The following is a 15,559-nucleotide window of genomic DNA, read 5'->3' as shown; positions in this document are numbered from 1 at the left end:
CTTACTGTTATTACTTACATGGGTTTATTCTTCCTCCTAAAGCAAAATGGTTAAGTGTGCAGTGAATTAGATAAGCCCCTTTTAAAAGTCTTATATTGTACTTGGATAAAAAAATAAGTGCCTGGGGTAAATTCAGAAGCATCTGATGTGTTGATGTGAAGCATCTTAAAAGTTGATAGAAATAAGAGCATCCAGTAACAAATAACGCAGGATGTTCAGGTTTGAAATGAAGCAGCTGAGATGAGATATCTATCAACTGGAAAATGTGACACCTTCCTTAACAATATAAGTGGGTCACTTTGGTCTTTGGCACAGGAAGCTAGCATTTTATAAGACTTATTCAGCTGTCTTGGACAATAAATGTCAGGTAACTGTAAAAATTAATAGATATATTTTTAAACAAAATCGCTTAGTTTATTATGTTTTAAATATTATTATTCTTAAATATTATACAGTGGGAGAAAAACACACAAAGCATCTTGTGTTTATGTCCGCATGACATCCCACACGGATCGCTTAAATCAAGCTGAAACAGTTTGGCCAGCTCATCCTCCTCCTGTTTCCCTCAGGTGTCATACGGATTCCTGCTGGGCAGACATGGCTCAGGTCATTCTTGTTCCCACTTCCCAGTCACCACGGCAACAGTCACACTGACGTGTCATTTTCTGAGCAGTGTATTCAGCTCTGTCTGCACGGTCTAACCCTATATTATCTGTGTGTGTGTGTGTGTGTGTGTGTTGTTGTGTGTGTGTGCACGCATGTGCTAACAAGGTCAGTAGTTCAAACAGTATGCATCAACAAACATTTCTCCCCAGTGACCTCCTCTTCATGGCTCGAGTCGAATTGAACAAATCAGCATGATGTTTTTTCATCACCTTCCCAATCTATCTCCCCCGGTCTCTATCTCTCAGTCTCCCTTAACTTAGCCTTCAACCTCTCACAGCCGCAGAAGCTTATCTTTGATGAAAAACACACGCACTCCTCATAATAAAATTATGACACCACTTTGTTTGATAGTTTTGTTTACGGGAAGAAGAGCTGATGATGTGCCACAAGGCCCTAACTCCTATTCATTACATATAGGAAGTGAGAGTGCAATGGAAAGAGGAGGGGAGTCATAACCATTTCCTGTAAATAAGTACTAGAATACTTTTTGTATATGTGATTTTCCTTAGATCTATTGTTTTTTTTTATGCATTCTGGATTTTACATATAAATACACTTTAAGTGTGTTTAGAATACATTACTGCTTTTTAATTTGTTGGTATTACAGGAAGGCACAACTCTGATTTGCCCAATTTGTAAATGCGGTTAGCAGACCAGATGACATTTTTATAGACTTGGTTAAAGAACTGTACGGCCAAACTTGTATATGTGCTTTTTGTTGATTGATCATAAAACAGCTATAAAGAAGAAATTCAATCATGGTCTGCTTTATCCCTCCAGCCAGCAATCAATAATTGTATTTGCAGTAGAGTTTGTGTGTTGGTTTATAACTTACGACTCAAGAATAATAGTTACTGTGCAGAGTTAAAAATAAAATGTATAATGTAATGTAAAATAAAAATGTAGGCTATACTATATTTTATTCTTCTAATATGTTGCTTTGTCTGCCTTCATGTCTTAACTAATTGTTGCACACTGAATTCCAGCTAGTATGAATCACACACGAAGCCCGGAAAGCATTAAGTGACAACATACAGTGTGTAAATCTTTCTTCCTACAGGAACTTGTCAGCCAAGCTCTGGTAATCGAAGTAATTGATCCACACCATAAGTCAATGCAAATAGTACTGACCCCAACGGGCAGCAGGAGTGATATTAGGACAATTGTATCTCTGATTCAGAAGGGGCATTTTCAATAAAAAAGTGGGGTACCGAAGGCAGTTAAGTGGAAAAATACTAAAAGCCTCTCAGGGTAAGATAATTACTATGTTCCTAGTAGCAGACACAACATTTACTAAAAATCACAATCAGGGTCACTTAAAGGTACTTTGCCACTGCCTGTAATTTAAGTAGCAAAAGCTTAGAAAACTAGCCACGAGTGAAAAAAAAAAAAACCCTCTTATTTCCAAAAAAAGGTGACCTTCAAGAGCTCCACTGACCACTTTGTCACCTGTGTCTTGACTTCAAAGAAACCAGAGAGCACATGCGGAAGTCACTTAGTGTGATCAATATAGGATTGTGTTTCTTTAAGAAAGGGGGCAATACAATACAGTATAAGCACACAACAGAGCATCTGCTAACAAAGCAAGCTATTACAGTGACTGATCAGATTTGCTTCTTGCTTGACCAATTTATATTTTACCTATAAATTAATGATTTTATTAAGCTAATGTAATATATACAACCTGATTAGATCACCTAATGACAACTCATATTGCACTGTTTTTTGTTGACCACCCTTCCTTTATCCTTTCCCTGTTCAGTCTAAATGCATATAGAGACAACCGTGTGTGTTTGCTACCATCTAGAGTACTCTCTAGTAATTGCAACCATCGCAATACTCTGAACTCAACACACCTACCTATACTAAATACACCACTACACGTACCAATGTTACAATGCAGGGATATATGCTTTTCCTTCAACTGAAACAAAGTAAAATATATTTTTATATATATAACTTTTTTTTAAAAGATGCTAAGACAAAAATACATTTTCCACTTTTATTTTCCATTGCACAGTAATCTCTATCTACAGAATTTCTAAACTTTTGTGGCAGCAGATAAAGTCATAAACATCCATGTGAAAGTTGCATAAAACTGTACAAGAAAATTGGCTACAATGAGAAAAATACTGCAACCCACTGATAACTGTTGAATCCAGGACAGAAGATGGAATATGGCAGATAGACAGGACTCCCTCTTGTTATTTGAGTGAGTGGATTGTATCGGGTAAGAATACTGCATACTGTAGTGTATGGACAAGAAATAAATCACTCAAAGATGAATGGAAAAAGTATAACTTTGGGAGAAAAAGAAAAGAACAGAAACACACAAATAACAGAGGGAAAAACATTGAACAGGTTTTCAGGGATGACCTCTAGCTAAAACTAGTTCCTGAAGTTGTTTTTTTTCCTCTTCTTCACTTTGGGAGGGGGGGTAAAGACAGAGCTACCTACCAACATCCACACTATAATGCTTACTAAACACAGAGAAGGCCATATCTGTAGCTGTGGGACCAAGAGTCAGTGGGAGACTCACTGGAGGAAGGGAGAATTCAGAGGACAAAGACTGAAGAGTGAAGGAGAGTTAAAGCATGTGTGCAAAGACTGGACATGCGCAAGTTAAATTAAACCAGAATTTAGAGATCATCATCTAATGCTCATTATCCTATTGTTATCTTTTTATTGTCATCGGTGGCTTTAGTTAGTGTAACAGACACTCAACTGGACACAGACTGCTGACTGGTGGGACTAGGACACCAACATCAATTATTAAACAACCAAAATCTAATACTTTAAATGATATCACTTGAATACATCCTGACACACACACACACACACACAGACAGACATACAAACACACACATTCACACACATACACACAGATGAATACCATAAATATTGTTTGTGTCTGAGCTGTAGTGGAATGGTTCAGGTTTTTGTTTTAAAGAAACAGCCTTAGAATCAACCAACAGTTAGGCCACTTTAAACATTAAACATTAGTCCAAATGTTACATTTTATGACATATTGTGATACAATAGTACTATAAATGGCTGAGTTCCATTGCAACTTGTTCCATTTCTTGAACCCTGAACAGTGATGAAGATGATAATATTCCTAAATGAACCTGATCCTGGGTCTGCACTCCATGGGTGAAGCTATACTGTGTTAGACATATTACTGTATACCGTCTGGTGTCGAGACTCATGGAGCGACGAGCCAAATGATAATGCAATGGAAAAGCTAAAGCAACTCTTTGGCGTCAGAAAAAATATGGCCTCTCTCCTCTTATGTTGCTTGAGCAACCTCGACATTTACTTTCCAGTTGGTCTTAGATTGTCAAACTATTTACTTATATACAAATAAAGGTTAAAAGCCTGGTAGACAGAGAGATACACCACATTTGAGCTTTACCGCAAATATGGAAATAGAAATGAGATAATAATGCAGGTGAAAGTTTCTGACACCAAACACAACTGTCTCTTGCACCTTAATAAATAAATATTAACAAAGAAATCACACAGACAACTTTCTCATACAGACAACTGTCAGCAAAAACAAATTAGTTTCAAATGTATGCCTTCCATATTTCTATTATCCTGCATATATGAATACACACAAATAGGATTTGTACTCGTGTGTATGTAATCTCCATTCTGATGTGTACTCTAGCATTTGGAAACTCCTGAAAACCCCAAACAAATCTGGCTAGACTCTTAGTGTATTTAACACTGATCTTGTCAGCCTTTGTTGTCACACTCACAGTCAAGTCAAACTGTGGAAGCGTATGACATTAGAGGGTGAGGGAGGCAGTTAACACACATCAGATAGGTCAATAAATGAAATCCTTGGGTAAACAATAAACGTGTGGTTCATATGCACTTGCTTTGAGATTTCAGAGTCAAGAAATCCGATGTTGCCATGTCAATGAGTACTAAATGATATATGCCTTTTATATCCTTTGCCCTCCTTTTTAGATTCCAGCCCTTTTCATAAGGAGAAATTAATTTGAGTTGTTAGACAAAAGCCACAAAACGTATTTTTCAACAAATCAAATATCATCCACTTTCACAACAATAGAAAAATAAGAGATTTTCCAATAATACAGACAGAGCAAAAAACCCAACGAATAACAAATAGAGGAATGGCAAGAAAATAGAAATTAACACACACACACGCACACACACACTGTTGGTAACAATATGAAAGTTTGTAAGATACTGAGGAGAGTCTAGAGTGAAATATCCATTGTACATCAGAAGAAGTTGCTTATATCCCTGTGACTCTCTGCATAGAGGAGGCGTCACTGTCGCAGCACCTCCTGTGGCTCTCCAACGCTGCCTCCTTTGGCCTTCACACCCTGCTCTCGTCTCCTCGATGAGTTATCCCTTTCTTCAGTACTTGTCACTCGGAAGTGGATACAGCATTGCACATTTATTAGATTTATGTATATATAATGATGTATTTAGATTCTTTTTCCTTCTTTTTACACTTTAAGAATTTTTTGTTGTCTGTTTCTTCATTAGGTATTTGTCTTTTTTCAGCTGTGTTCATCGGTTTGAATACTGGCCCCGATGGGCTCGGGAGTGGAGACAACAGTAAAAGACGTTTTGGCAAATGAGAATGAAGAAACTCCAGGTGCGTGGGCCAATCGGCTACCTCGGAGGAAAGGCTGAACAGAGATAAACAAAGAGACAAAAACATAAAAAAAGACACCATTTATTTGCTCCCTCTGAGGTTGTCCTTCTCCCCTGTCTACCTCTCAGTTCCACCCTAAGACTGAGGTAAGAACAGTATTCAACATTGTGCTAGGGAAGAAAATCCCAAGTGTCCCAGTGAAGAAGGCTTAGAGGGACGGATGAATGGACACATGGATGGGTGGGGGGTCACGGTGAGTCCAAATGAGCCAATGGAAGGTGACAGTCATGTCCACGGAGCTCTGCTCCTCCCCCGTCACTGATCAGAACTGGTACCACTTTTTGTCTTTGCACTTCAGCATCATCTGAAAACAGAGGAAAAGTTGGAGTGAGAACATGGTTCAAAATATGAGGAAGGCTAAAAACTCCCATTACTACTCCTTCTGCTGTCACTGACATTACTTTTATGACGTAAAATGATACAATTTTTGCTTTAATTTTGGTTTTACAAATTATAAATATTGCAGGAAACCTGATATTTTACAATTTGTCTATTGTATTGTGTTGTTCTGTAAAGAAAATCTTAAAGTGAGACTACCTATAACAGACATCAAAGTAACTCCCTATCCACAATGCTGTGAACTTTCTACAGGCATATACTGCCCTCTAGTGGGCAAATAGTGTAAATGAGTAATCTTTCTGAAATAATTTGAGGAGTGCAGTGTGTTTATGGAGGGTTGACGTTTCTCACAAGATACATCATCATCTAATGGCTTTTTATTTATCATTTATTTAGTAAAATTAACATTTGTTGTGATGCAGTTTTCCCTCTTTGTTTCTTAAGAAGTCTACAACTCTGTTTGCAAAAGATTGCACTGATATTAAAACATAACCTGACTGCGCCAGATGGTTTGTTACACAGAACCATCTGGTAAGTCATCATTAAAACTGTTTGTAAAAAGGCAGGCACTTTCAGCAAATATTTGGCAGATGATTGGACGCACCATTTGTCTGTCACCGTCTATCAAACGTCAACCAGTCAGATCAACGAACCATATAACATGGAACAGGAAACAGAAAATCCTTCTTTCAATGAAGAAATACTCTCCAGTTTTGATATAACTGTTGCTAGCGGCATCTAAGCTAACATCTTTAGCAGCTGCCATTGTTGTTTTTGAGCAAACAGTCACACACGTTGTCTCACACACCCTAAACCACGCCTCCTGCTGTAGCAGCCGGTAGCTCCTCATAGGATGCTGACTGGTTCATAACCACTGTGGTCACACTCAAGTGCATAGCTTGAAGCCTGGCACAATGGATTCTCGCATGATCTTGTGATTTTGCGAGTCCAGCTGCCTGTAACCCGCTCTGATGGTAGTAATCAGAACTGAAACTGAGACAACTGTAATTCATATTATTACCAATGTCTCCTGCCTTCAGAAGATTATACCTCAGTAAACTATTTATTTCAACCAACACTTCATTCTGTTAGGCACTGTGCACAAGTATGTATGTACAAGCATGAGCAGCTATGGTGTCCTTGCTGTGAGGTCACATGGGGTTTACGGTTCACTTCAGATTTTAGACTTATAATAATAATACTTATACTTATAGTAAATGTTTTCTGTTACCTCATGGGCATGTTTGGAAAAGGAATCTGCGCTGGCCATCATGGCAGCTGTCCTCTCGTCCAGCTCGCCCAGTTTCTGGCCTCTTTCATCCAGTGCTATCCGGGCGCGTGCCAGGTCTCCGACCACACCGGAGGCTGCCCCCTTCATGCCCTCAAGGCCACCCGGGCCTGGGATGTGCTGGGCCAAACTTCGGGATGCCTTTCCAGATGCTGTCTCACCAACTGAGTTAAGAGATGGAAAAGAAGGGAAAAAACAAGGAGATGTGTCTAAGTAAGAGGTTGCATCAACAAAGGACTGAACCACTGTATATCTGTGGCATGCTCGGCATACATAGCTCCTCTCTGTCCAGTGACTGTGCTCCGCCCCCAAAGAGACCTTTGAAGAACCCTCTGTTAGGTGCCTCTGGTGTCTCCACCGGTGTGAAAAGTTCACCCAGCATCTCCTGAAACATCAACACACACATTACTGCCTGTGTCTATTCATACAGTGTTTTATTATCCACTACATATTACATGCAAACAAAAGTCTAGTATATAACAGTACAGTTTCTCAGGTAAAATACTCAAAACACATCAAAAAAATACTTTGTATGCATGTGTCCAACTTTATTTGTTCCAGTTATTTAACATGATCATGTCAATTGTCTTTAATATAAAGTGTGCTGCATATAGAACTGACCTGCAGGTTTTCGCAGATATCCTGGCTGTAAGTGATCCTCTGGATCTCAGTGGGGGAGCAGAGGTACATGGCCTGACCTAGGTTAGTGAAGCAGAACGTCCTGGCTATCCGCATGTCTGTCAAAGGCAGGTAGTTTACATCCATGAGCGGTCTCAGTCCCGGCACGCTAGACAGGGGACACAGAAGTGATTTTAGAGCTGAAGAATATTATAACGTTGACAATAAATGCCCTTTACATTGTAGCCTTTGTCAGACCCTAAACACACGACCACTGTTGAAATAAAGATTGTATTACAAAGCAAATTGGTGACTTTTTACATCTCCTGAAACATTGGGGACAATGTCCATGCACTCTGACCATTTTGAACAGGCACACACACTCGCACAGAAACACACACAGACAGCTGGGCATCCTTGCTTTGTCAGACACCCATATGGATGCCTGTTCTGTCTTTGTCCTCTAGGGAAGTAGGGAAGATTAATGAGGATGAGCAACAGACTAATACACCCTTCCTCACCCTTCCACACACGGCATGAAAATAGTTCCTAACCATGTCACGTTGGTTTAAATTTAAAAAAAGTTTAGTGGTGTGCTGTTGGAGGTTTAGGTTAGCGTCAGGATAAAAGTCAACATAAAGACAGAGGTCTGAAAATGTGTGTGTGTGAGTTTGTCGCGAGTGTGCATGAGGACAAAAGTTTGTGTCTGACTTTCAATGACAACTTGAGCAAAAACGGAAGTTTAATTGAGGACATGATTCGATGATCCTGTCAGCCTCAATGGCGCCAGCATTTATTTCTGCCGTTTAAAAGGCAATCTGCTGCCCTGATAATACTGTTAAACCAAACTGGAACAACAAACAATAGTTGTTTTACACTTGTAGAATGTAGGGAATTATGTAGTGTGTCTTTTGAGATTAAACCCTGATTAAAATGGATTCCAATAGTGACAATTTTCATAGTGAAATAAAATAAACTTCCAAATAAACTTCTCAAACTATTTCTACAGCCAAATCCATTTCTTCACAGTCCATCTGTGTGCTCAAAATGCCCCAAATACTACATGTTTTGCCAAAATATGGGATAATACTGAACTCTCAATCCTCGAGCACTGATGAGCTCATAAGCGGGCACCTGTGCCCGGCTCCCGCTCTTCTATTGGTCAGAACTAATCTAGCCTAGCTCTCTCATTGGCTAGCTTACACCTTGATGCCACACTTCATGTATAACTAATACATTTTTAACCTTTGTTTTTTCATAATCAAAAACCATATTTGGTGTGGTTGTCATGACAATACTGGCAAAAATAGTGACCCTCCAGCATCCTTTGTTTTAAAAACACTAAGTTACACTTGAATACTGTTCTTTGTGTAAGTAATAAAACATACAGAGCACAACAAAAGGGCGGATCGAATCTACTTCAATCTAATAATATGAACATGATTTATTCAAGCTGACTTTGATTGATACATTTTAATAATAACCATCTATTTACGGCTGACATGTTTCTCACCTGAGGGTCATGATGTGGCCGTTGGCACAGAAACATGCCACACACATGCCTTGGCTCATCTGCACCACATCTGCCCGCAGGATGAAGGAGGTCTCTGTGATACTGTGTTTATAGATGCAGGTCTGGGAGGGGAGGGCCATGACTTTGGCCTGTTTCTCTGAACACACCACAGCGTACTGGCTCTCGCTGAGGTCCTGGGAGGTGGAAGGGGACACCGAGACGGGCCTGCGCTTACGGACCTTCTCTCTTTCTTCGCCATCCGCTGTAACGTTGGGTTCATACCAAGGCTCATACGCAGGGGGCAGCAGGGAACCTGTTGAGTCCAGGAAAGCCATCCTCATGATACTGCCCTTCAGCCGTACCAGCATGCCTGATGAATGGAAGAAAAAGGCTTGTTACTAAAATAAGAATATGAATTTAAATTAAGTGGCTTTATCTTTTTAATTGTGCTGCTGTTGTTTTAAAACCTTTTAACTTTGATTTTATGATAGATATAACTGTAGACATGATAGCATTATCAGCTACGCCACTCTTTCCATCCCTCCCTCCCTCCCTTCCCATACCCACCTGTAGGTGAAATAATAACTGGCTGCAGTTGCCGTTGCTCCCCAGCAGGTGGCAATGTGAGACCCAGAGCCAGCACGGTGCCCAGGGTAGTGCCCACATACAGGCAGGGTGTCAAAGTGCTGTCCCCCTTCCGGGCGAAGGTCTCGCTAAAGTGGAAGGAGCTGATGGCCTCTCGTGCTTCCTTGTCGATGCTGGTGACGCTGGAGGAACGCGAGCGGCTGAAAGAATTGTCCCGGTGGTCTAATGGGTTGGCACCCCGCGGCGGGCATACAGACAGGAGGACAGTGAGGAGAAAACAGAGGGAGGTAAAGCACCCGAAAAGCAGTACAATCACAAGACAGACAGCACAGATGTCTGTACTGTACATACATAATGATACATAAAGAGCAACGTTTTTTCTGTTTTTCGTAGTGTCTTAGTAAATGAAACACTGAAATACATTTGGGTTAAAATTTTAGAGCAAACTCAAGACACACCAGATGTGTAACAGTTGTATTTCTTTATGACTGGTCTCTGTAAAATATAGGCAATGTAGATACATAAAACAGTGGGTAAATGAGTGAGTCTAATTTATCTCCATGAGATGGATCTCTTGTTTTTCTGGGAGCAGCATCAACTGAAACCTAATTGATGATGACTTTACATTATACATACTATATATTATATATTATACAATCGAAACAAATACAGTGCAATTATGCATTTGCACATTTTCACAGACCGATCAACATTTTAAAAATGTTTCATCCCCAATCAGCAGTTTTATTAGTATAAAATAACCGGCTATCAGGCACTTTGGTTATGTGTGTAGAACACTGAAACTCAAACATGCAGGTAAATGTGATGCCACATTTTAATTTGACCCTTTCAAAATCCAATGTTCCCGGTGCTGGAAGAATGTTGTACAACCCTGAAGAAGAAAATGTGTCTTTACTTTTTAAATGTGACAATATTTTTCGATTTGGGAAATTTTAAACGGACCAATCAGACAGAGAAAGGAAAGACATGAAGAGCACAGAAGAGAAAGAGAAAGCTGCAAAAGTTAAAGAAAGCTTTACGGTGAGATGGAGTGTGCATAGTTTAGCTTTAGCACCACTGACCTCTAGAAGAAACCCCCACCAAGGTCAAAAAGTGGGAGTCAGAGCACAGCAGAACATTTCACACAGAATTTAATTGCAACTCTTTGTTTTTTTTAGCTCCATAAATTTTAATTCTGGTCAGATCAGTGCTACTTTCGTCTCATGCAAACTTAGGAGAACATTTGCACAGCTTGCCAATTTTGAAGCTAATAACCAGATACAGTAAAACTGGACTAATGGAATGTGGTGGAGTCCAGTTTAAGTGAGAAAGATATACTGCATTTCCATACAAATTGTTTGGAGACACGAAGTCAAGGCTTACCCAAGTCTGGCTTTAGCTCAGTAGGCAAGCTTAATTTCCGTGACATCTTTGCTGGAAAAAAGAGAACATCCCTCTTTACAAACACACGTCTAAGCTAACACACGATGCCATGCAAAGCTAGATAACTAGCATTGGGCTAGGATTGTGCACAAAGTTAAGATACACAAAAACGAACAGGTGCCAGAGGGGATTGTTTAATTGACTAAAGGAGCCAAAATGCTTTACACAGGAGAAGACACTGCGTAAGGACTCAGAGACAACCCTGTATATCACAGAGGCATGCTGTGAAAGACAAAACAAAGGAGGTGACCTCTTATTGCACATTGCCCTGAAAGAGAGGACTGGTACAGTGAGACACATCAAAACTGCACAGCCATTCAGGATCCTCATGCCACAGGAGCATGCACCAAGAACAAGAAGGTAACAGGAAACAGAAAATACTGAACAGGAGATGGAAGAAGACAGTGGAAAAGATGGCCAAAAGTTTCTGAGGTAGTCTACTGTTTTTCCTTTTCTCCTTTCATTAACTGAAAACCAAACCAAAACTGTCTCAACTACTGCAAAACACACCTGATTAATGTATGTGTGCAAATAACCATAATCACCTCCGTCCACTTATTCATCCTGTCTGAATTCACTCATTTCATATAGCGCAAAAAAATACGTTGGGCTTTTAGCTCTGGTTCAAAAATCATTCTATCTTTTAAAAGAGTGAACTTAAATATAAATGACAATGAACAAAGATGTTATTTCTCTGTCTGTAGGAGAAAGAAATGAGAACCTCTATATGATAAAAGAGGACATTTATCATGCGCACAATGAAATGTGACGTTCACTAATGGTACTCATGACATAATGTAATTATGGCTAGCTATACATTTTTTTATTTTTGGTTCAAAAACCTGTTTTAACAAATAAAGAAATGTATACAAAACCCCTCTAAAGACATCTGTGACATCCCTCAAGCTCAAATTAGGTTTAACTTGATTCTTGATATTATTCTGTTTTCCTAGAATTACATTTTCCGTTTCCATTTTAAAAAAGTGGCACTCAGGTGATGTGAATGTCTGACACTTGTACACAAATCTATAATCTACAGTAAACACAGGTGATTTCACTTATTCCGGCTAATTAGACCCATCTGGAGCTACGCAAGGTCACCGCACTCATAATAAAGTGATATAATAAATAAAGCGGTAACGTCTCTGCCCTCGCAGGTGCAACAATGGAAGGACTGGCAAAATGTAATTGTTTGAAAATGTGCCTTGTGAAACCTAAGGTCTTAGCAGGGTTCAGACTGATTAAATGAGGTGGTCAGGCTAGTTAAAAAGAATCCATGACATTGGTTTGAGAAGGACTGGTCTTGGTCAAAACTCCACTCTCTGATGTAGCAGTCATTTTAGATCACTGTCACCTGAATCTGAAAGAGGGTAGGATCCAGGACCCCTAACCTTCGACTCACAAACAGCGTTACTTTCGACTGGTCAAGGAAATGAGTAATTATCTATTTCGTCAACACACACTGAAGGCACACAAAGACACAGTTGGACAGATGAGTTGCTCTCCGCTCTGTGGTGTCAGCATACTGTACTATGGACAGAGAATGCCAATAACTGTATACAACTCATAATGTACATAAGGAATCTGTTGTAGGGAGTCAGGACAGATATGACACGCAGGCACATTTACAATATGACACTCGTGCTACATACATGTAGCATGCAAATGTGTGTCTAAGGCTAATTAAGCTGTTTTGTGTGTATATAGACAGCTGAATTCCTTCCCTGCTTCCAAGTTAGCCTCTGCTCCGCAAGCTTTCAGTTCTCTGTGTATAGTTTTCTAACCATATACTTTTGTACCTAATTTCTGGCATTTAATATAAGCACCTTGTCATTTTCTCCAAGAAAAACTACAGTTTATATATTATAATTTAATAGTGGGAACCAGAAGATAGTGGAACAGAAGCTAACCCAGAATTCTACCTTTCTATTCTCTGAATTTCTTCCCACTGTGGTGACCATGACACGGAGGACAGACAGGGGGGACAAATCTGGACTTTTTGTCCTGCCTACACAGCCCCTCATGAAAATCTTTGGCCAATCTTACCTCCTCTACCACCTCCATTGTAGAATTGCTGTAGATTGCTGTTAGACGTCAACACTTTTGAGGGTGTAAGGGGGAAAGTAGAGTAAATGTGCAGTTAGAAACACCCTTTGGCTTTTTACTACATACAAGCTTTTGTTGTTTGCTGTTTTTTTTTGGTCCTGAGAAGGAAACTGGCCTTTTAATTTCAGTAAAGCTGTTTCGAAATTCAGGACATCTGTTTCAACTCAAATACCTTGTTTTCTGATGTAACACCCTGTACCCTAAAAACAGATTCACTGATGAGAGAATGCGGTATATTCCAAGTTCCTGCTTTTGTAAGCCGTATTGCCTAAAAAGAAAACTAATACAATCTAAAAATGTCCCTGTTTCATTTGGATACCATAATGAGCATAGATTTAAAGTACATTATATGTAAAACAGTCTGTGGAGAGTACTAACTTGCTACTGATGTGTTTTTTTTTCTCTTTTAGTTTGTTTCATTGCGTGTATATCCTTATAATGTTAAATGGATAATAAAGTCAGTTCGTCTTATTACTGCAAGTGGTTTAGCATTAAGAGGTGGAAGTGGCCATTTTAGGTTTAAGTTTTCAATTATTGAAACTATTGAAATCATTTTCTTGAATGAAACGACACTATCCTGGCACTAATGGAGTTTAAACTCATCATATATCAAGGTTAAAAGGGTGAAACTGTAAGAAAAGAAATGTAAATTATTTTCTCCACTGGCAGACTTTATTACTTACCAAAAACAGAAGAAAAAACCTTATCCCTAGACTAAACGACTGTAAAGGCAGCCATTTCTTTGTCTTTCTCCTTATCTCTCTATCCTATGAATAATGCAGAGCAGACAGATGTATCAGACCACAGTCTGTTGGCACCAGACACGGGGGGCTGGGACAGTCATCATACCTGGAAACCACAGCCAAACTCCAGACTTTGAGATTTGTTTTCTGTCTGACCTTTTTAAAAAGCTCCTTATTTTCAGTGTGCTAATGCCAAGTTACCCCTAATGAGATGGATCTGGGCTGTTCTCTCTTCAAGCACCTTCAGCTGAAATACTAATGACGTAGATTAAGGAGGAAGCAAGTAAAAGAGCAACAGAGCGTCTTACTTACTACACAATGTAGTTCTTCTACAAAATCGTCAGTGGGTCGAATACTGCATTGTAGCAGTGCATCATTTTCTAAGTGGTATTGCATTTGTTTGTTTGCATTCACTGATATCAAAACTACTTAATATAATAATGTTCTGTACAGAACTTCTTCAATACAGTGCACCCAGATGCATTTTAATGTTTAACTGAAAGAAGATCCCAGCTAAAATTCCAAATCAAAAGTTCATTCAACATCTTGCAAATTAAATTCTGCATTTAACTGTACGCTATTTCTTTAAATTAAGCAGTTACTGAATATGTGAAAAAGCCTGAGGCCCTTCAGGTTGAACTTTTACTTTTTAACTTAGAGTCTGATAAATGTAAATTAATGGGTTTCTCTACCACAATGCCGTTTTTCTGAACAGTTTAATTCAATTAATAATTCTGAGCTGTCACACTGAATTGGCATCATAGGACTGGACACGTTCACAGCCTACAGTTTTCCACGATACTGTGTGAGATTAAAACAAATGTATTCCTGTGTATTGAACTCTGCAAAGTAGTAAATGAAGGCATGCACAAATGGGAAAATAGTCTCATAAGCCCATAAGACCCATAAGCGTACAGTAATAAACTCAAACAGAGCATTTCTAAAGACTGAAGCAGAATGAAATTGACAGCCAGACAATTTTATGGTTCAACAAAAAAACCCTTTTGTGTAGTTCCAGTTTGATGAGCAACAATTTCAATAAAACAGTATTCAAAGTAGAGGCTCTTCTGAAACATTAATCTTCTTCCCCAACCAATACTCTTTCAAATACATGGTATTATAGATCTTTTTCTGACTGGTTCACTGTTTGGGTTATACGTGTGAATAACACAAAGCCTCTGCTATATTTCTTATAATTTTCTTCTTAATGAGACGCTGAAGGACATGTTACCTGAAGTAGGGGACTTGCAGCGATCCTCTGATGTGGCTGAGCCCTCGTTGATGTCGCACAGACCTGCAGCAAAGATCATACGGTTCATCTCATGAAATACAAAATAAAAAAGCACATTCATTCTGTGAGCATGTACCCTTTTTACTGCCACTTCAGAGAGAACCTCACATATCAGTATGTTGTATGTTTTTCTAAGGACTGGACCATACAGTATGTACAAATAGATCATTTCCATTTCTAATGATTTTTTCACTTGTCAGGTAAACAGACCAACAGCCTTAACTACTCCGTCTGTTCTGCTCATATTTTAAAAGGAGGAAGATTTTGT

General features: G+C 39.2%; 1 protein-coding gene across 1 annotated transcript in view; it reads right to left on the bottom strand.

Moving 5' to 3' along the window:
* Positions 1–2,667: 2,667 nt before the first annotated feature.
* stxbp5a (syntaxin binding protein 5a (tomosyn)) overlaps positions 2,668–15,559 on the bottom strand; it is a 91,955-nt gene continuing 79,063 nt past the window's right edge. The window contains exons 20-28 of the mRNA XM_035679237.1: positions 15,232–15,294; positions 13,198–13,251; positions 11,093–11,142; positions 9,691–9,973; positions 9,124–9,493; positions 7,614–7,779; positions 7,266–7,377; positions 6,936–7,156; positions 2,668–5,669 (exon numbers count right to left, since the gene is read on the bottom strand). Coding sequence (XP_035535130.1) covers positions 5,628–5,669; positions 6,936–7,156; positions 7,266–7,377; positions 7,614–7,779; positions 9,124–9,493; positions 9,691–9,973; positions 11,093–11,142; positions 13,198–13,251; positions 15,232–15,294 — 1,361 coding nt within the window. The 3' untranslated portion in view covers positions 2,668–5,627. The remainder of the gene's footprint in view (positions 5,670–6,935; positions 7,157–7,265; positions 7,378–7,613; positions 7,780–9,123; positions 9,494–9,690; positions 9,974–11,092; positions 11,143–13,197; positions 13,252–15,231; positions 15,295–15,559) is intronic.

Source organism: Morone saxatilis, unplaced genomic scaffold, assembly GCF_004916995.1.
Source record: "Morone saxatilis isolate NCDOM2014 unplaced genomic scaffold, NCSU_SB_2.0 Contig7, whole genome shotgun sequence".
Classification (NCBI taxonomy): Eukaryota; Metazoa; Chordata; class Actinopteri; family Moronidae; genus Morone; species Morone saxatilis.
Note: the sequence above shows the minus strand (reverse complement) of the source record. Positions and strands in the feature narration are given on the sequence as shown.